This window comes from Aythya marila (genome assembly GCF_965140915.1).
Source record: "Aythya marila genome assembly, chromosome: 18".
Classification (NCBI taxonomy): domain Eukaryota; kingdom Metazoa; phylum Chordata; class Aves; order Anseriformes; family Anatidae; genus Aythya; species Aythya marila.
The window spans coordinates 8,196,688-8,218,112 of NC_139059.1; the positions used below are offsets into that span (position 1 = coordinate 8,196,688).

Below are 21,425 nucleotides of genomic sequence, written 5' to 3' on the forward strand. Positions count from 1 at the left end.
CTCTGCTGTGAAAGCACCTGTGCAGGACAAACCAAAGGAGAATTTGGCCTGAGGGGTCCATGAAGCTCACCAGCAGGGCAGCAGCGAGGAGAAGCCAGGAGGTGACGTCCCCTGCTGGGATCAGCGGACCCCTAGCATCACCATGTGCCCCAGGGGAGAAATGGAGCAGGGGCACCACCTCTGGCCCATGCCAAGCAGGTTGCAAAGCAAAAACTGCTCACCTTTGGTACAAAAGCCCCACAGCTCACTCGCTGCATGGGGAGGAAGCCTTGCTCTTATTTACAGCAGCAGCCCGGGACCCGAGGTCTGAACTGAAAGCATTTGCTCTCTTTTCGAGAAGCTATTTAGTCCTCTGCAGGGGAACGCGCAGCATCTTCATAAATTTCTGCAATGTCCAGAGGGCAGCAAGATCAGAGAGAATGGCCTGACCAAGAATCCATCAATCTTTTCAAGAAAAAATCAATTTTTATGTGCTTGTAGCTGTGGGGATTATTGTTGACCTTGTGAAATCATAAATAGAAGGCAGCGCTGGCAAAGTCCCCGCTTTCATCCGGCTTGTTTCTCTCCTCCTTCACCTCCCTGTTTGAAGGAGGTAACGGCTCCCTTCATTGGCAGCCTGGAGCAACCTCCCCTGGTCGCATCCCCATGGGATCTTTTTGGCAGAGGGGCACAAGCCCTCACTGCTTGTGGGCTCAGTCTCCTGCCTGGGGAGCACAACCAGCATTCTGCTCCCCGGCAGGGCACAGCGGTGATGCAGCCAGCAAGATGCACCCAACATCTTTCCTGTGCTCATTTAACCCATTCCCACAGCTGTGCCTTTTTCTCCACCGTACACCCACAGGCTTAGTGCTCCCAGGTCAAGTTGTGTTGTTCAGTTAGAGGGTTGAGTACAGCATGCATCTCTAATGATGGAGCTCGTTGTTTAAGTCACCGCACTCTCAAAGACATCTGCAACGCCCAGTTCTGCTCCAGGCATGCCCAATGCCCCTCACAGGGGCACTCAGTGTGTGTAAATATTTCTGCAGAAGGAGCACAAGCCCCAGAGACGCCATTTGGAAACAGGATCAGCAACCCATGCCATTCATCCTTGGCACCCATCGGGCTTCCAGGGTCCTTCCCTGCGCTCCCACCTCCCAGGGCATCTTGTAGGAAGAGCTCCGGGTCTATCTACAGCAGCCCAGGCTGGCATTACAGCACGTTACACCAGAGTGCTGGAGTAAAACAGCACCAAGAAAATGCTCCTTCTCCTGGGTTTTAACGGCCGCTTGCCACCCACGCCAAGGCAGCCGCGTGGGATGTGCTGAGAGCTGGCCCAGCCTTGGACAGGTGCCTGGCACCTCCTGGGTGACACTAGGCAGACAGGCAGGTTGCAAAGCTTTGAGGAGGCTGCGGAAGGAGAACACAAAGGGAACAGTTTTCCTTCTGCTGGCTTTGTGGAGCATCCCTACCTGCTTGCTTCATGCGGGCTGTCCCTCGGAGCAGAGCCCTGCTTGTCAGCGCCGCGACAGGCAGTGCAGGGCCCCTGCCTCTTACAAACCCGTTTTGCCTTGCCATAAATCACCCACCTAAGGAAGCGGCAAGCATTTTCCCACGTCATGCTTCAGTGGCAAAAAATAAACAAGTCAGCATCCACGTGAAATTGTTGAGATGGGGACCGTGAGCAGCAGCAGCGTGGCCAGGAGCACACAGGCTGCTGCAGAGAGCTGCAGCATGGAGCAGATTTCCTGAGCCAGGATTCATACGAGGCAGGTCCCAGGCTACCAGACACCTGCACTTTTACTCTGCACATCACAAAATAAACCTCACGTGCACTGCGGGGTCACCTGAGCCTCCTTTCCCCAGCATCTTCAAGGAAAAGGAGAATATTCCCTACCTGCCTGCATAGGGCTGGAGATGCTGCTCTGGGACTGCTCTGCCTGCTGCACAGGCTCTGGGCAAGCTGTGGGTTTGGGGAGGCAGCCCCCATGCCAAGGGCATCGCCTGTCACCCCCCACTCTTTCCTGGGTTCTGTGGAGCCAGAAGCTGAGTGCTATCAGGCTCCCCTTGAGCAGGCTCACAAGTGCGCTGACATTGCTGCACCATGCTGGGTCCTACCCTGAGAGCCACAGAGGAGGAGGCTCAAGAAGGTCCCAGAAAAAAAGATTTCATGGCATTCACCCTCAGCACAGAGCTGTTGGCATCCCCCTGAGGTTCCCTGCACGGCTCTGTGTGCCCAGCAGGTTGCAGAAGCAGGGTGAGATCAAACGCCCCCAGGGGAGCGGCTGCTGGGCAGCTTTGGCTGCGCTCAGCCCCCTCTGGCCCCACTCTTCCCTCACTCCCTGCCTGCCATATAACACATAGATCACTGGGAACCAAAGCAGGGCTCAGGGCAGGATCTAAAGAAAGTGAGAGCAAGGCCTGAGCCCCGTGCAGGAAGGGGCTGGGCGCTGCCCCCCAGCAACAACCTTGCTGTCCCTCCACGGAGAGCGAAGCCAACGCCGTGCCCCAGCAGAACACAGGGAAATGAATAAACCATGTGCCAGGCAGGCAGCACGAGCAGCGCTTTAATCAGGTCAAATGAAATTTAAGATAAGCTAAATATGAATCAAGCTTTTTTTTTTAATATCCTATTAACAGATTGTGAATGGCTCAGCTCCAGAATACGAGCAAGAAAAGAAGCGGAGGGCTCTGCAAGCACAAGGAGACACATCTCACCCTGCTCCCCTCTGCTCGGCACAGCCCGTCTCCTAATGCAGGTCCTGTGGGGATGTGCACGTCCGAGCCCTCACATCCCTACTCACCTGCCCCATTACCAAGTTCTGGGGCTTTTGGACTTGCTCACAGAGCTTCCCCCACCTCAAGCAGCCACAAGGACTCAGCAGCATTAATTCACCATCATTAACAACTGGAAGTTCTCAAAGTGGGGACAAACACAGCAAGCTGAGCTGGGCTGACACAGGAGCACAGCACCAGGCAGACAGGACCACACCACTGCTCTCACTGGATGCGAAGCTCCCAGCACCCAACCAACTAATTAAAGACAGAAGGGAACAGCAGCAACCCCCATCAAACTCCCCCCATTTCCTCCAGCTCAGGGATTCGTGCCACAGCAGCACAGATGCTTTGCTGGGAGGCTTCGACAGACCCTGCAGGAATGGGGCAAGGCACGGGATTCATAAACCTAAAAGATTTTGCAGACCCATCTTCTACTCAAACTACCTGCCCTTTGAAAGCTGGAGTGCCTCGTAAAATCTGGGTCACTGCTGAGAGATTATTTTGGAACAGTGGAAAATTGTTTTGACAACTCTGAACCACCCCACTGTGGCAGGTTTTTTGTTTTGTTTTGGAATAAAGTGCTTTGGAATGACTTCTTGTCTTTGTGATCTAAAGAAGATAAATCCAAGGTAAGACCCAAACAAGATGCCCCCAGTGGTTCGTGGCAGAGCTCCGTGCGCTCGCCCCCGTGCAGCCGGTAAGGTCTCACCCAGGCCAGCACTGTCAGAACTGATTAACTGTGTCCCTTAACACATCCCTTGTCTCACAATGCTCCTAATTCAAGCCAAAAAAGAGATATTTCCAGCCCAGCAGACAGAACCCCGAGGAGAATCTTTCCCATCCAGGGAACTGCTGATGCCCTGCGTAAAAAATGGGAATGAGAAAATATTCGTGTTGCAGTGGGGCACAAAAGGGGGGAGACCAGAACTGCTGCCCCACAAGTGGGGACCCATCTGGGGATGTGGATCTGGGTGGCAGCAGTGACCTGTCAGTCCTGGTGTCCCCAGGACTCAGCACCATCTCCTCCCTCTCCCCACCGCTCCTCTTTCAGGAGACATTCACCAAGCTCCATTGCCGCGATTTCTCCAAAGCGCAGCCCAAACAGCCCAAGGCAAGGCTGTGATGGGTGCCTGGGGGGTACAATCCCACCCCACAGCCAGGGGATGGCCCAAAGCCCCCCCTCTGGGGACCACGACAGCCCCACTTGCACCAGGAGCACCGCAGTCCCATGGGTGCTCCATGGGCACCCACACCCCGTGGGACCCTCCCCGCACAGCTCCTCGGGCTCTGCGGAGCAGGGTGACAGCAGACAGAGCCGGTGATAATTTCATTTCCCTTGCAGATGAGGCTCCACTCCCTCCCTGAGCACCTCATCAGCACAGCACCGGTCCCTGCAGAGCTCAGCACCAGCCCCCCAGCACATCCCCCTCGCCCAGCGAGCCCCCGGAGCAGACATTCCCATCCTGCAGAGAGCCCTGGCCAGCATTATTTTCTTTCCACCTCATTGCAGGCAATCGAGCTGACAGGTTTGCTTATTAATGAAGTTATTAAGATTAACTATTAATAACAGCAACAACTTGCTTTTCCAGCAAACATGGTACCCTGAGACCCCACAGACGCCAGTTGCTGCAGGCTGGCTCCATAGGGACACCCAGCTGCACTGCTCAGGAGGGGATGCTTTATGGGGCTGCCATCCACCTGAGAAAGGGGCTTTGTGGGGTCAGGCAGAGGGATGAGGTATGAGATGTCCCTGCCCTTACCTGGATGACCTAACGGAGTGGTTCCCCCCATCTCCCCAGCCCTTCTGCCCCCACCTTGCCCTCATCAATGCTTTCCCACCCCATAGCCATCACGGGGCAGGGACCGGACCTTCCCAGCTCAGATCCCCATCAGAAGACAGGGAGACGATGCCAGGTCGAGCAGCAGCCAGCCCAAATCCCCGCTTTTTGGCAGAACACCGACTGTTTTGCTGCCTTTGAACAGCCCTGAAAGCACTCCTGACCTTAACAGCCCCATTCCCCAGCACAGCTGCTTTTGAACCACGCCATGCCACAGCAAAGCCAGACCAAATTAAAAGCAATTAAAGGCATAAGACCAATTAAAAACTAGGCCAAAGCTTCCCCAGGGATTTCGGTTATGGTTCCCCAAAGCCCATAAAGCAAAGCCGTGGGGTTAGCAGGTTCCCCTGCAGACCGGGGCACAGCCACCCCCCAGGTGCCGTGCCTCAGTTTCCCCACTCACCTCCCACAGCACTGGCTTGGCTCGGGGTGGTCGCTGGCTCCCCAGAGGGTGCTCGGCCCCTGCAGCACCCTGGTGCCTGCACCTCCTCGGCTGGAAATCCTGCAGTGAGCAGAGGCCAGGGTTTTGCACTCACTTCTCTTCCTCTCTACCCCTTTTACAAGAAACCAGGAGTAAAAGCAAGCCCCCACCCCGTCCTGAGGGCAGCACACAGACCAGCACCCCTGCACGAGGGCTTTAAGGACAGCATGAGAGTCGGGAGAAATCATGATTCTGACTGCACCTACAAGCCCCAAAACGCAGCACAGTTTCCCCGAGTACACCCTAAGGAACACCAACACATCACTGTCCCAGCCTGGATCCCCCGTGTCCCTGCCTGGTCCCCACGAAGAGAGTGATGCTGGCCCCGCCAGGGAAAAGCAGGATCCAGCCCCGCTTTCATTAATTTCTGTTGAATAATTAAACCCTGGGAAGTTAATACTTCCTACTTAAAAACTCAAACTGCAGTGTTTGTAATTACCGTTTTATTGAAGCATTAAAAATTAAAGGGCATCCCGAGGTTGCTGTTAGCGCGAGAGCCTCGCTCAGCCCCGGGGAGGAGGGAAGGGAACGCTTTTGCTCGTGCCAGAGCCTGGCTGTGGATGGCATCGCTGCTCCATGGGGCAGGTTTTGGGGACCAGCAGGCACAGAAGGACCAGCCCCCCAAAAGCTGGGGTCCCAGCTACAAGCCCAGTTCAGCTTGGGGCTGGTCCTGAGCTGTGTCTGGGATCCAAAAGGGTCCAGACCCCAGGATGAGGGACCCCAAACCACCACTTGTATCCCTGTAGGACCAACTCACCGAGCCAGCCGTGGTGACCCCACACCATCCCTCCACTCACAGCCAGGCTTTGGGGCTCCCCCATGACTTCCCCTATCAGCCCTTTATAGGCTCCAGCTGCTCCCACCCACCTGCACCGTGCCTGGGCTCGGCCACCCCATGCTGGGAGCCCTGGGAACAGGCAACGAGGGCAGAAAGGAGCTTTTAGGGTCACAGCTATGAGGAATCCTCCTCACCTCCCTCCTAGAAGCTGTGCGCTCCTATCCTTGCCCCATTAATTTATCCCATAACAAAGACATTCAGGCTCAGGATTTGGAGCCAGAACATCCCCAGCCCTGCAGAGGTGGTGGTGGTGGGAGGATAGCCCGATGGGCATGTCCCATCCCCGCTGTTTCCTGTCCCCAGGGAAGCTCCTGCAGACAACCAGCAGCAGGAGATGTTGGCACGGCAGCGGGCAGAGCCCTGTGTGCCCACCTGGGAGCGCACTGAGGCATCCCGGGGTGTCCCCAGGGTGTCCCGCCGAGGACACCTCCCCTTGCAAAGGAGAGGATTTGACCTCCCTTGTTTTCCCCGAGCCCTTTGGTGACTATTTTGGGAAGCCAAACAACCACGGAACCCAAACAGGAGGTGCTTTATTGGCTCAGGGTGGGGAGGAAGAGCTGTTCAGTGCGATCCACATCGCGGCACCGCTGCCAAGCCAAGGGCACCCCCTGGCCCCTCCTGCCGGCCCCGCTGGCCCCTGCCTGGCCCTGCTCTTCCCTCCCTGTCTCCGTGTAATTTCTCCCCAGAGGCAGCTGCATTTCCACCCTCGGCCACTTCAAGGCTTGCATTTCTACACAATTTGCAGTCCTGAGCATCAGCAAGCTGTGCGGCCCAGGAGGATCCATCAGACCTTTCCCCCACCAGCCCACGCTGCTCCGGTTTGGGGTGCTCAGCCACCAGTTTGGGGTCTGCCTTACTCCAGTTTGCGCCCCCCAGCCTCAATTATCCCATTTTTGGGGAAGCAGTGGGGGCTCAGCCCTGCTCTGCAGCACCCAAATCCCATCCCATGCCCCACGGACCAGCGCCATCCCCACCGTACAGGTCCAGCCACAGCAGGATGGTCCCTAAGTCCCCAACTCGTTTCCATGGCAGCTCAACTGGCTCTTCGGTTTCCATGGCAATGAGGTTTTTCCCTCCCCATCATGATGCTGGGGAGTTCCCATGGCAGCTCCCCTTAGTTTGGGACCCCTCCAGTTCCCTCAGCAGCTCTGCCCAGTGAGCAAACCAGTACAACCAGTGCCTTCCCTGCACGGGGATGATGCAAGACCCAAGCCTGCTGCCAGCACAGAGGACGCTCTCCTAACTCACAGGAACACAACATCAATTTTTCACCCTTCTGCCACCCCCTCACACCCATCCCTGGTGGTTTCCTGCTGCTGGCGGCTGGAGCTGTGGCTGCAGATGCCTGGCAGGTACTTGGCTCTCCCTCAGACTGGAAGGAGCTGCCTCTTAAAGCATCCCTCCGGCTGCAGGAGGAGGCAAGCTTCGTAAAAGTGATGCATGGCAGATGCAGATTAATTTTATTTCACAGTCCTATGGAGGATTTTGAGCTAGTCACCGAGAGGGGACTAAAAATACCACCGGGGTCCTTGAGTTTTTATTTGCCTGTTCAGCGGCGCTTATAATGGCGTTTTCCTAAGCACCGGCCGAAATCGCATCTAGGATTGCAGAGAGAGACCCAGCGGGATGGCAGGAGCCAGGGTGGAGCAGCACCAAGCACTGGCTGCGTTTGGGATGGCTAGAGGATGAAAAACGGTGTCACACCATACACACTTTCATTTCACATCACCCACGAGATCCACGGCACAAACCTCTGCAGCTTTGGGTAAAGCTGAGCCACGGAGTAAGGAACATCAGCCTGGATTTGTCAGGCTGCTAAACGGTGGTGGTAACAATTCATGGGGCTGCTGCAGCAAGTTTGGGGTTTTTGGGGTATTCATACATCCTGGGCACAGGCACCCAACACAGGTGTGTTCCCTCCCCTGTTTCACCCATGGCGCTTCTGGAGCCAGGTCTGGGCTTGGTCCTGAGCTGTCTCTGGGGTCCAGAGAGGCCAAGACCCCAACAACAGGGAACGGCAGAGAAGGAGGGGAGGTGTGCTCCTCAGTCCCACTGAGACAAAACCATCGCTGGAGGACGCTGCTTAATTAACACGTTCAGAAAGAGCGTGTCAGAAAAATGTCACAAAAAGAGCCGACAGTGCAGCCCTGGGGTGCCATCCGCTGCCCACCACCACCCCAGGAGCAGCACCTCGAGGGGACCAGACCTCAAGGACCCCTTTTGGGATCCCCGCTGCCCTGGGGCTGTGCCCGGTGCTGCCCATGCTCGGCGGCTGCGTAACTCCACGTCCCCGGCTTTCCTGGTGACGCTAACGGAGATAGCGCGGCTCTTGCTCGGGGTGGAAAGATGATTAACCACTGTAATCCCAATTACAGCTTTTAATTGGGATTAATCTGTGGAGTCAATTAAGTGTGGAAATGCGTTGCCTCCCACATTTCTTTTATGAACGGTTTGCTCTCCAGCCTGGTCCAGAGCCACAGCTGGGGGGGAAGAGGGTTCACCTCTCCTGCCTAAGGACAAAAAACTGCCAAGAGCAGGACCACCAGCGGGGACATCCAGCAGGGCTCCTCATTTAGCCTTCAGCAGCTGCTTTTTTTTTGCTTTTTTTTTTTTTTCCTCCTGTAAGTGGATGGGGCCAGGTTTGCAGAAATAAAACCAAGGTGGCAGATCAGGCAGCTGCTCCCACCGCCCCGCACCCAGTACGTCAGCCAACAACACTGCTGGCAGTCCCTAATATTTTTCTCCTCACTCTCATGAAAATTAATTAATTCAATTAATTGATTAAATAAACAAACCCCCCACGCTCGATGACACCGAGCCAGCTGCGCGCCGTGGCAAGCTGCAGGAACATCACCCGTTCCCGAGCTGACTTGCCAAGAGATGCCTTGGAGAGGGCTTGAGAACATGAAATTGGGGGAATTTAGGAACAAATCAGGCCTGGGGAGTGAGGGGCTGCAGTGCAAAGCTCAGCAGAAAAAAACAACAAATAGTTGTATTTTCATGCAAGTTGCGAAGCCTTCACTCATTTCTCAGAGATGCCATCGGATGCTTTGAATCCTCGGATGAAAGGAACCAAATCAGGGCAGATTGTTATTTCCTGTCTTCGGGCTTGTATTTATAGAAAGGCTGATAGGTCTGGTGGCTCTCCTTAAACAAGCACAAGCTAAAAATAAGCCGCTGTTTCATTCTGGCCTCCACCAGGAGCTGGACATGAGACGTGAGAGGCGCTGGCGCGGTGGCTGTGGGGTCCCCGGGGGATGGAGAGGAAGAGGCTGGTGGCAGCTCTGTGGGGAGATGGGGTTCAGATCCTGGCTGCTTTCCTCCACCGTCATCAGGACAGGGGCAGAATGCTCCAAGCCCCTTTTCTCCTGGCTTTCCAAAGCCAGCACTCGGCAGTGGGGCAGCATCAACGCATTTTGTCCACCCTTGTAGGCAGCATTGGCACCTGCACTGCGTGGCCATGACTTGGGATCACACCCCACAAAAACACCTAACCCTCCCCAAATCCTCCTCCAGCTCTCCCCATCCTCCCAAACTTTATTTTTACCTCCTTTTCAGAAAATCTGGGTGCTGGACTGCAGCAGCGCCCAGGCTGGGGATGCTCCAGCCCCCCCGCAGGTGCTGGTGGCAGAAGCTGCAGCCTCAGCACTTCTGCTCCGCGCTGTCAACGGGTCCTTGGTATTTCTTTGCCTGCCTGGGGAACGGTATTGAACAGTCCCTATCTCTCCTGAGAAAGTATTGAGCTGGAGTTTTAATGGCTTTCCATTAACTAGCCACAATAGGTGTCACTGGGAATTATTGCTTGATCTGATAAGAAAGGGAACACTCAGTCCCGCGGCTTCAAAAGGGGTTTTCACCCCCTCCCCAAATTCTTTCTTCCAGAGGAAGAAAAAAAAAAAAGAGAGAGAGAGAAAAATAAAGGGAAAAAAAAAAAAAAAAGGCAAAAGATTTCACTGCTCTTTTCACTCAGAGGCTGCGGACAGATTTTCGATTTGTTAACTTTCTTTATGGCTCTGCGTTTGCCAAAAGGAGCAAGAGATGAGGGAAAGAGGCAGGAGATTAAATACACGAGTTTATTTTGGGAAGGCCTTCTAAAGGAGGGAGGGGAAAAAAACACGTAAAAAGCAAAAGCAAAAAAAGAATTAAAAAAGAAAAAAAGGCATGACATCGGGGAGACAGCACTCAATTAAAGCAAGACCTTGAGGCACACGAGCCAGCGGTCTGGCCCGCGGGTCCATCAGCCGTCCGTGTCAGGCAGCGTGCTGTGGTTAACGGAGCCGTGTGGCAGCTAGATCCATCACCTGGGGAAATAAACAGCACTGCTTACATCTTCAGCAGCTCCTTGATCTAGCGATAAACCCGTAAGGGGAAATAAATGGGCTTCTCTTCCCTGGCCTGTCCACCCCAGGATGCAATTTGCCATTTTACCCGGGCTGCTGATAAGCAGGGGATTGGGAGGGAAAAGCCGCTTAACGATTTCCTAATAAAGCCCCAGATAAGAGCGGAGCAGCCCTATTACCTCCGTCCCCGGGTGATTTACAGCCCAGACAGCTGCTCCGTGCGGCCGACATCGGCAGGACATGGGGCTGGTGGGGAGAAGCACCGGGCCTGCAGCCCTGTGGGACGCTGCTTGGGGACACCAGGACAGGCACCGCCAGCCTCGTCCCCCAAAATTATCCCTGTGGCCACGGAGGTGAAACCCAAAGCTCTCGTTGAACCCCAGCAGCTCATTGTATAGGGCCAGGCACCTGCAGCTGGGTGGGGAACTGGGTCCCCCTGTCATGCTCAGACCCCACATGTGCCTGCCCCAGGTTTTAGCCGAACAGCCCTGTCCACCAGCAGCTGGGTGAGCAGCTCTCAGCTCCTCACGTGATTTTTAATTGTTTGATTTTATTCATGGTTTCGACAGTTTCTCTTCCCCTCTCTCCCCCCCCCCCCCCACCTGTCCCTCCCGCTGGGGATTTATTCTTTGTAATTAGCTGCGGTAATTAGAATCCCTTTCATTCGCCAGTGCTTCAGCTCCCCTTTAGGTCTCTTCCATGTTCCTGCTTGATAAAACATGAAGCCAACACCTGGGTTAGGCTCAGGTCTCCCACCCAGACAGAAATGTGCCCTGGATGGGAGAGTGGGGTGAGCGCTGTAGGGCCGTAGGGTGCTGCGGTGACATCTCGGGCACAGCCGGGACCAGAAACCCCAGTGTGCAAAGAAACAACAGCACTTTGGGGTGATGCAGCCCCTTTTTCCAGCCAGTTCCCCTGCAAAAAGAGGCTTTACCCCGGGCAGCATCCACCCCCAGGGTGGCACCAGGGATGGGTGACAGCCGGTGGGGCTGATGGATAGCAGCAGAGCATCGCTGAGACCATCACCCCGGTGTCGATGCTGGCCCCAGATCCCCGCAGGCCCCTGACAGGTCGTTATTTACCGTGACAGCAGCTGAGGTGAGCGAGCCGCCTTTTATTTCAGCTCGGAGGAAACGGTCCTGACAGCGGGTAATTGGGGCTGTGCAGCACCAGGCAGGCGCCCAGCTGCCAAGAGGTGAGGGCTGCTTTAAAAGCAGCTGAGCAGAAAGCGCAGCGAGGGCTGCCCTGGGAGCTGCCGTGCAATGAGAGCTGTCCCAAGCCAGGTTTGGGATCTGGAGCTCTAAATCTCCCTTGGATCCCCATAAATCAGGTCTTATTTGGTCCTTGCAGCGCTGGGAGCTGGATCACCATCACCGCCTGCTTGCCAAGCAGCAGCCTGGGCGATAGCTTGGGAGCCTTTGCAAGGTGCTGCCTTGAGCCCTGGCCGAGAGGTGCCACGGAAAGGCACAGAGGATTGCTGCTCAGCTCTGCGGGGAGAGGCTCTCTCCGCTTTTATTTATACACACGCTTGCCGCAAGACACAAAAATTACTTAATCAATCCTTTCCCTTGTCGGCGTCGCCGGCTGGCTGGAGGCTGCCTGTGCAATTTCGTGCTGAAGCTGACAAATTGCTCCAGGATAACGGCGACGACTCCAGCTCTCGCCTCGCCCTGGTCGACAAGCACCCCGTGGTGCCCCCTGCCCGGGCTGGGAAGGGGGTGGCGAGAGCAGCGTTGTGCCAAAATGGGGCTCGCACTCATCCTGCTCACTCCAGCAGTGACCTCAAGCCAGGTGGGGACAATGCTCCCCAGTGTCACTGCGGGGGCTGTCACCGCAGCACGGCTCTCTGCCTGGTACAGGAGTTATTCCACGTGGGGAAGGGTTGGGAGTGAGTTTTTCTGGGATGTCAGAGCCTCCCTCTCCAGCGTTTCTGTGCAGAACGAGGGCTGAGCACCAACCCTGCACCTCCTTCTGGTGAGCAACCCTACAAAAACACAGCGGCTGGTTCACCCCCGGGCTCCACAGCCAGCGCTAAGGCAGCAAGAGGGCAGCCAGGAGAGGAACAGAAGCAGCACTGAGCTCTTCTCTGAAGTGAGGCTGATGACAAGCATGAAGAGAAGGTAAAGAAGTGAAGATGCTGCTTGGAAGATCTTTGCCTGGAGCTCACCTCCTCCTGCAGCTGCCCGGTGCTGCAGACACAGTGCTGCTCTTACACCTTCTCCCCCAGGTTCAGCCCGTGCCAATATTTCATCCCAGCTGCTGCAGCACCTCTTCCTTCCTGCCCCGCTCAGACAAAGAGCAAACAGGGCGCTGTGCCCACACGGGCTGGGGCGCAGGAGTCCCTGGAGGGATGTGCAGTGCCATGCGCACCCTGGCAGGGTGGAGAGCGGCACCAGGGAGGGACCCCTGAGAGCAGCATCCTCTGCAGAGCCCCCCAAAGGGCTGCTCACCCCAGCCCCAGCCTGCCCCTAAATTCCTGGGGGGCACCATGGGCACAGCCCCCCTTGAACCCACCCAACGCAGCCCCCATCCTCAGGCTTCGTCCTCCCCAGCCAGGGAGGGCACTGGCAGCCCCCCCCAAGCAGCCCAATAACTCCTTGCAGAAGGGCTGGGTGTTGTTTCCCCTTTAATTTACCACTTGTCAGGGAGGGAGTGGTTAAAAAATAAATAAATAAAACGACCTCGGATGCTTCAAGAGGCTGAAAACCCTGAAACTGCAGTCTGCTGGTGGCTCATCCCCGTCGCCAGAAGAGGGGAAGGGTGTCCCCCACCTCCCCAAGCCCCCTTTTTCTGCCACCCCGCCCCAGCCCCAACACGGTCCGGGTGGGTCCGGATGCGGACGGGCGCTGCGCCTCGAGAAGAAAAGGAAACCAAACATCGGGACACGGTCATTCACAGCCGGCTGGAGGACGAAACAACCCACGAGAGTCTGGCACCCCCAGCTCAGCGCGCGTCCCACCGGGAGGGACCCGTCCTGCTGCCCGGCTGTTGCAGAAGCTTTGAGCCCAAGCCCCCGGCTGCAGCACGTGGCCGAGTCACACACAGTCCCTGCACAGAGCCACTTGTCCTTCGCGGTAGTCGCGGCAGGGGCAGAGGCGCCGGTACTTGGAGTTGTGGCCGGCGCAGCTGAAGAGCAGTGGCTCCTTCTGGAGGTAGCACTCGTGGACGTTCTCGGCCACCGCCGGGTAGAGATGGTTCATCTCGTACTCTGTGCTGTCGCAGGTGATGCTGAGCCTGGGAATGAAGGAAAAAAAAAAGCACGGGTCGGCTTCGGTGCCCCCTCTCCGGGTGGGGAGGCTGCCTGGTGCTTCGCTATGGGGTCTTTAATTCTCTGTCCATCCTCCCCGGGGTGTACCCTGGGTGAGATTTGGGGTCTCTGCTGGTTGCAGGAACCACAAGCACTATGCTTGGCACCTTGATGTGGATGCCAGCTGCCAGCCCAAAACACCCCAAAACTGAACCATGCAACGCGAGGACCGCCCCAAACCTCATGCAGGCCATAGATGGAGGACTCAGGGAATCACAGGCAAAATCCCACTAAAACCCCTTACATCCCCCCTGGGCCAAGGGGGATTCCTGCACCGTGTGGGCACCATCCCCTGGGAGTGCACCCAAGTCAGATGCACGCCCTGGTGTCCCCTGACAGCCCGAAGCAGGAAAATGAAGATGGGAACCCACAAAGGCCCCAAGGAGCAGCAGGATCCCAGCTTCATCCTTCTCCAGGCTTGTGTCTGCAGCAGGAGCTCCAGCACCAGCGCTGCCCCTGCTCTGTGCCCCTCCAGCCCCCCGAGCCCACCCGCAGCTCCCCCAGGGCTCCAGGCACTGGGGCACAGAGCGAAATGCACGCCCCAGCTCTAATTCGTCATATAAAACTGTCACCAGGCCCCAAATTGCCTGCCTGGCCGGCGTGACGGAAATGGTAATACTCGCATCTTAATTGTCCACGCAGCAGCACGGAGCCCGGTGACAGATTTATACTCTATTAAAACTTCACTGCTGTGTGTTCAAAAGGCAGTTTTATGGAGAAAGACGTAAAAAAAAAAAAAAAAAAAAAAAAAAAGGACAGAAAGGGAGAGAGCACGCGGGAGGCGGAGAGAAGCGGGATGGGAGAGGGATGGTGGCACGCCTGGATGTGCCAACGCTGCTTTGGGAAGGACAAAACCGTTCAGCTTTTGGGGTTTTAGGGGGAGGACACGGGGACAACGGGGGTGCAGGACAAAGCAGCCAGCCCTGGGGAATGGGGGAGCATCTCCGGCAGCCCCCCTGGGATGTCACCGCACCGTGCCAAGGAGGAGGACAGAACTTACTGGAGGAAGACCTCCTTCTTGTTGAGGAACCTGAAGAAGGTGGGCTCGCAGACCAGCCCGTGCCGCCGGCACGTCTCGGTGCAGGCGTGCCGCGTCTCCGACACCCACACCTGCAGCGAGTCCACCGGTGGCCAGGCGTGGGGGTCCCGGCTGGCGCTGGGGGACCACACCAGGTGGGTGGCGTTGGGGGACAGGGCCAGCACGCTCGGGGGGCTTTGCATAGCAGGGCTCTTGGCCCTGGGAGGTGGAGGAGGAGACGTCGTGGTGCAGAAATCCTAGGAGGGAAAGGCAACAGGTCAGTGCCCGAAGGGAAAGAGGGTGGTGGTGGGGATGGGGGCACGGCAGGACGCTCAGGCTGCTGGCGGCTCCTGCCCCAGCCTCCCTCCGCCAACCCCCGAGCATCTTTGCTTTGTGACAAATCTCCCGTGCCCAGCTCCTGGTGTCCCCCCCCAGGAGCCTCCATGGGCCAGGGGTCCCTTCCCCGGCAGAACAGGGACGGTGCCTGACCTGGTGCTGAATGTAGGCGTGGATCCGCTCCAGCATCCCCTCGCAGGTGTACTCGTAAGGCAGGTAAGGGTCCACCTGTGCAGGGGAAGAGCAGAGCGCTGCAGCAGGAGGGAAAGGCTCGCCCATCCCAGCCATCACCGGGTTGGAGAGCACAGGAACCGTGGGGAAATACAGAATAAATAATACTCCTGTCCCTCCATCTACTGCCAGAGCAGAAGGACATGGAAGAAAACCATCCAGTTCCTGAATTAATTCATCTCCTTTTCCTAAAAATAGCAAGTACCACGCAAGGGCACTGCAGGAATCAGACCCCTCCCAGGACTGGGACCTCAGCTTGGAAATCTTTGATCCAATTTGGAGGAAAACTAGGACTGCAAAAACCTAGCACTGCAAAACCTTGGCAAGCAGTAAAGTGTTTGAGAGAAAAAGGGTGAAGGATTAACTGGGGTTTGACCCATATATTGGTTAAAATGAGGTCACCTTGCTCTATTGCCTTTTTTTTTTTTTTCTTGGTGTTGTTTGTAAAATAAAACTGCAAAATAAATTCAGTTTAATGCAATAAGTCACTTCCAAAGGAAAGCTTGAACACTTCCAGCCCAACAAAGTGTCCAGGAGCTCAACAGATTTGCTCCACCCCAGTTTCCCAACCATTTTCAGGGGCATTTCCCTGGCCCCTTGGAGATGCCGGTGGCCGGCTTGTTGGACACGGGGGACCACAGGACGGGTCCTCACCCTGGGATGGAGCAAACGCCTCCCACAGCCCCGTCCTGCTGTTTGTGCAGAGCCAGCAGCACTCCGGTGTATTTTTAGCGCGGGTTATGAAACGCTGCTGCTCTCCTCTTGCTTTTCCACATCGCACCTCCCTCCCCCAGAGCTGCCCTCGCATCCCGCTGTGGAAATCAGCTCCCCTCTCTGCCTCCCGGCCCCCACAGCACCCCCAGACCCTGTGGGGTCACCTTATCCCTCCCTCCGTGGGGTTTGGTGCGGGAAGGGGCTGGTGCTGGAGCCCCCCCTTCTCCTGCGCATCTCTGCTGAGCTTCGTGCGAGGGATGGATTAGAAGCAAAAATACCCCAAAGATAGTTCAGCCAGAAAACACTGCTTCTCCTATTTCTGCGCATCCAAAATAGCTGTCTCCTTTGAAGTACCTGTCAAAGCCGAGCTCAAAAGGCTCAGCCTGCCAAGAAGATCCCTCCAAGCGTCTCCCCACCATAAATATCCCACCTGAGATCTCGGCAAGGCTGGAAATCACAGCTGCTCTGTCTCATTACAGGTGTGCAGCGTAATCGGGGCTGACACCTTGGCAGGCACTGATCCTGCCTCCGAATTAGCAGTGAGTTAACCGGGGCCGAGTCCTTCACAGAGCACGGTGCTGCTGCATGAAGCCTGAGCAGGGCTGGGGGCTGCCTGGAGTGGATTTGGGGCTGCCTGGTACAGCTTTGGGGCTGCTTGGAGTGGATTTGGGGCTACCCAGCTACAAAGCATCACCAGCACTGTGCTCACAGCAGTGATGCTGGGGAACTTTGCTCAGGATGCTGCCATGCAGACAGAAGCCTGTAAAACAGCCTCTTTCCCCCCAAAACACCATGCCTGAAGGGCACAATGTGACCGATGATGGGATGCGACCCCCCCACAGCGCACCCACCACCCCGGAGTTACCCCAAAAGCTCTCGCTGCCCCTGCCACCCCTCACCCACACTCGTTAAAATTCAGCTCCCGCCACCACAACTGCAGGAAAATGCCAATTTCAGGAAGATAATTGTTTAATTAAAACCTGACAGGCTTGGCCTCCCCTTGACAGCTGCGGTGTTAATGCTGCTCCCCGCGCCGGGAACTCGGGCTCTGCCCTGGGGGATGCTCTGAGCTAGAGGCAGGCAGGGCTGGGGGGGGCTCACCCCATCACCCCAACCCCACAGCTCAAGATTTGGGGGCCACAGGGGTCCCCTTCAGATGGGATCTGCCACCCTTTCCTGCACACATCACTGGGGAACCCAGGGCCAAAGCAAGGTGCGAAGGCGCTTTGGGATTTTTACAGTCCCGCTCTGGAATCCCAGAGCTGGAGGGAGGAATAAGCCTCCTTGGGTCCAAAGGGAACAAAAGAGAAAAAAATAAATCCAAACGTCACCAGAGAAATAAGTAGAAAAGTAATGCAATTGTCTGCCAGCACGTAGCAGCAGGCTGGGAAGGCTTTAACCAGCTATTTTGGCGGTGATGTTTAATACGCCACTCTTTCAAGCATAGTCTGAAATGTATAATTTTCCATTATATTCCTGTATGTTTGACTTTAATATAATGAAGCCTTCTCCCTTCGCTACACCAGAATATTGGGTCTATTAAATTGCTTGTGCGGGGACTGTTTTTGACAAGGGAAGAAGCTGAAGGCCAAGGAAATGACCGCGCATGGAAACCTCTCCCCTCCTCGCCCCCAGCCCCTGGCTGGTGTCACTGCTCCGGGGGGCAATTTGTCTCATGTTTTTCCCTCTCCTGGGTGGTGGTTTGCTGTCTGGGTTATATGGGTTTGGCTGTTATATGGAGCTGCCATGCTCCAAATCCTCCTTACGGCCAGGTTGGGGTTGAGAGCAATCGGGGAGCACAAAGCGGCTCCACCGCGGGACAAGCTCCAAAGGGGCCACCCGCAGGGGGTGCTGCCTTTTGCAAAGAGGCATTGCAAACCCAAGCTGTGTTGAAACCTCTAGCAAGAGGGAAAAAAGTTTTTTTTCTTCCAGCAAACCTCAGCTGGCTCACGGAGAAGGACGCCTGCTGCATCTCAACGCCGCTATGTGCAGGGCACACAGACCCAGCAGGCAAGCACAGCCTCAGGATTGCTGCCACCTCCCCACTGGTGGCAGCAGCTCCCAAGCCCCTCGATGGGTCCCAGCACCCCTGGGTGCCAGCACCCCACATGAAGCCTCTTGTGGAGGCACATCAAAGGAGACACCTCGCAGCTTCCCCAGCTTCGCCTCTGGAAAATGTTTTACCGACACCTGCCTCAAAGCTTCAAAGCCAAAGGTGTGCGATGAGTGATTTTTCAGTGTCACGATGGAAAAAAAAAAAAAGGAAAAAAAAAAAAAAGGAAAAAAAAAAATCAGTTTTGGGTCGGATTTCAATTTCCAGTGTTTCCAGCCATCAAGGAGAAAAATGTGTTGTTTCAGGTCAGGCAATCTGTTTTGCTTGGGGAGGCAAAGGGAAATGCATCATTTCGGATCCAAGCCTCCCTTTCAATGAGCGAGCCGGGCAGTTTCAGACAAAGCCATGCAGATGGGAAACCAAAACACGTCACCTCATTTTGGTAATGTTGAAATGAAACGTTTCCAGTGAAAATAAAATTATAAATTGATGGTTATTATTCTGAAAGACAAATTTGCCAAATATTCGGATGACACAATGTCCCGTTTTGCCTTGAGGAGAAAAGGAGCCAGGAAAACTGTTCCTCCTACCTGGCTGGGAGCAGCAGCACTGAACCACCCGCTCCTGCCGCTAAGACATTTGTTTTCATTTCCTGCTGTAACAAACATTACTTTAAAGACAAGATACCAAGGGATTCCTGAAGCCAAAGCCCATAATGGGGCTTTTAAACCTGTGAGGGAGGTCAATTTTAGACTTAATTGCCTTGACAGCATCTCTAGTATTGCAGACCTTTCTATTTAACCAAAAAAAAAAAAAAAAGAAGAAAAAAAAAAAAAAAAAGCTGTTGCTCATCCTTGGTCCCTGCTCTGCTTCCAGAGGATTTATAGATCATGTAAAAAAAACCCAAAACACAAACCAGCAGAGGTGTGTTGTGGGATTATCCCAGCACCCTTCTTGGTGGACAGGACCTCCTTGGTTTGGGGAGGCAGCCTGAGCTTCCCTCCCTGCTCCCCTTCAAGGTTTAATTTAATAGGACCACGAAGCCCCATTTCCAGTGTGGGTGTCGCACTGTAATGGGGAAGGCACAAAAAAAAACCATACAGTGCCCAGCCCCAGGTTCCCACACCACGGACCTGGCACCCCCACGCTACCCATTCAGGTCCCATGTTTTTGGTGCTCCCCTGCCTCCCGCCAGCTGTTCTGCAATGTAAGAAATGTTAATTAAGGGAGGAAGGAAGGATGTGTTGTGACTGCACCGCAACTGCATTTGCATGAACAGCTGACGGTGGGAACAGGGAGAAAACTGGTGATGGGAACTCATCAGCCTGAGGCAGAACTTCCCAAAATCCTCCCTTTTTATTTCATTTTAAACCCTGGGCTTACCATTAAACTCCTAAATTACCCAGTCCATATTCAGTCCACATTTCAGCATGACACAGCTGCCCAGGGACCGGATCACCCCAAAAGCCAGCACTTCCCCCACACTTAATTCTAATTCTCCCCTTTTTATGCCCCTGATGGCAGGGCAGCCCCAGACACCTCTATTTTCTCTCTCCAACACCTCTCCCCTTCTCCTGCACACCCTGCAGCATCTCCCCGAGCAGATGGTGCCGGGTCGCTCGCTGCCGCTGGCGCACGCCGACAGCTGGCCCGGCGGCACAGCAGCAGGGATGGAATCGTTTTTAATTTCATTTTAATCGAGATCCCACAACGCGTGCGCAAAAGGACAGAATGTTTTCCTAAGTCAGTTTTGTTCGTTCTTTGCAAACTCTTAGGGAAAGTGAGGGAGATGAAGAGCCACAACAGTCACCGGTGACAGAGCTGGGCAGTGACTGCGTTGGCTGGCCGAGGTCCCCAGGCTGTCACAGGCACTGGTGCCTCTCGTGCAGGGACAGGCAGCAATGACAGGGACCTTTCCTGTGTTTTCAGCCCCAGTAAGACCAAGAGGCTGGGTTTATTGGATTTCTATAAGTATGTCTGTGTCTGCTTTGTGTTAAGCCAGGAGGAGCAAAGACGCACGTTTCTGCTGGTGACCTTGCCAACAAGCAGGGGACCAGCAAAGCCTGCGGTCACCCCCTGGTCAGCATCACCCCAGCACCCTCCAAAATCCCAGCCCGTGAGCCCCAAAGCCCAGCCCCATCTCAGCAACACATCGCTATCACAAGGGGACAGTTCATTGTAACCAAAGTAAATCGTGAGAGATCAGAGACCAGCACTTCCCCCTCCAGGAAAACTGACTTTACAAACTCGGAGAGGCTCCAACCCCTGCACGGGAGGTAAATATTTGCAGCAGTGTGGTTCAGTGCCAGGTGCCACCACTGCCACGCATCTCCAGCCACCCCCTGGTCCCAAACCTCATCTCCCTCACCCCAGCACCGCCTTGTTCCATCTGACCCACACCAACACAAGCAGCACCGTGAGCTGCCCTGCAGGCTGCAGGAGGTCAGGGCTGCTGCCTTGCACGTGCAAATAATCCCAGAGGGGAAGCCAGGAGGGAAAAGCACCTCGTGCTCAAAAGGGAGAGCCAGCCACCAGTACCACCGCTGCTCTAAGTCCTGCAAACCATCAGTGACCACCCCCCAGCCCTTTCTCCGAGCCTCACCTGGGTCCTCATGATTGCTTTGATAGCAGCTTCGAACTCCTCGGAGTTATTGTAGTCGACAGTCCACACGTGGGGCTTCCCAATGAAGTCCTCGGCATATGGGTGCTGGGAGGACACCTACAAGGCAGCAACGGGAGCTGTTTTTTTGCAGTCCCTGCCAGAAGCAGCGCTGCTGTCTGGCACCCGCAGCCACGCCGGCAGAGAGGAGCAGACTGCCACCGGCTCAGCCGTGTTTGGTTTTAAACCACTGCACATGGAGATGTGCTGGGAAGAGAGCAGCTCCTCCAAGCCCAGCTGCTCCCCAGCGTTAGGCTGATGCCCTAAAATTCCTGCTGGGTTGGGATGTCTCGTTCCCATCGGTGCCAAAAGTGCCCCAGCTGCTCCGAATGTCCCCATCCCCATAAACTCGGGTAAAACCTAACCTTGACCTGAATCATTCAAGGGAGCCAGGGTGCAAAACAGACATCTCTCATTGCCAGATCAAGAAACAGGTCGGAGACAAAATCTATCCCCACCGAAGGGGCAGAGAAGTTGTCACCAGGAGAAAGTGGTGCTGGCAGATGCTGCAGGAAGCCACTCATTGGTACCCCACCGCCACCCACCTCTCACCAGGCAATTTTGGGGGAACTTGCCTCTTTTATTTAAACATCTGACACTGCCTTTCCAGCCCCACATTGCTGTAGGGCAGCCAGAGCCCGAAATCTCCCCATGGGACAGGAAGAGAGAGGATGCTGAGCTGTTTTGGGGAGCACTGCAGAGCAGGAAAACCTGCCAGGAAGAGGAGAGCCACACACACTCCTCAGTTTCTTCCCCAGCTTGCTCTCCCTTCCCTTTTTTTCCTCAGCAGGTTGCCAAACCTCCTTCCCCTTCCCTTTATGACCACCCTGGGGCATTTCACAGCCCCAGGCAGCCG

General features: G+C 55.4%; 1 protein-coding gene across 2 annotated transcripts in view; it reads right to left on the reverse strand.

Moving 5' to 3' along the window:
* Positions 1-13,237: 13,237 nt before the first annotated feature.
* The window catches only part of MGAT5B (alpha-1,6-mannosylglycoprotein 6-beta-N-acetylglucosaminyltransferase B), a gene marked incomplete at its 5' end in the record, with an annotated part of 56,190 nt that continues 48,002 nt past the window's right edge, over positions 13,238-21,425 (reverse strand). For both annotated transcript variants that reach the window (XM_082774590.1, XM_082774591.1), the window contains 4 exons: positions 13,238-13,485; positions 14,559-14,833; positions 15,066-15,140; positions 20,513-20,629. In XM_082774590.1, coding sequence (XP_082630716.1) covers positions 13,287-13,485; positions 14,559-14,833; positions 15,066-15,140; positions 20,513-20,629 — 666 coding nt within the window. In that variant the 3' untranslated portion in view covers positions 13,238-13,286. The remainder of the gene's footprint in view (positions 13,486-14,558; positions 14,834-15,065; positions 15,141-20,512; positions 20,630-21,425) is intronic.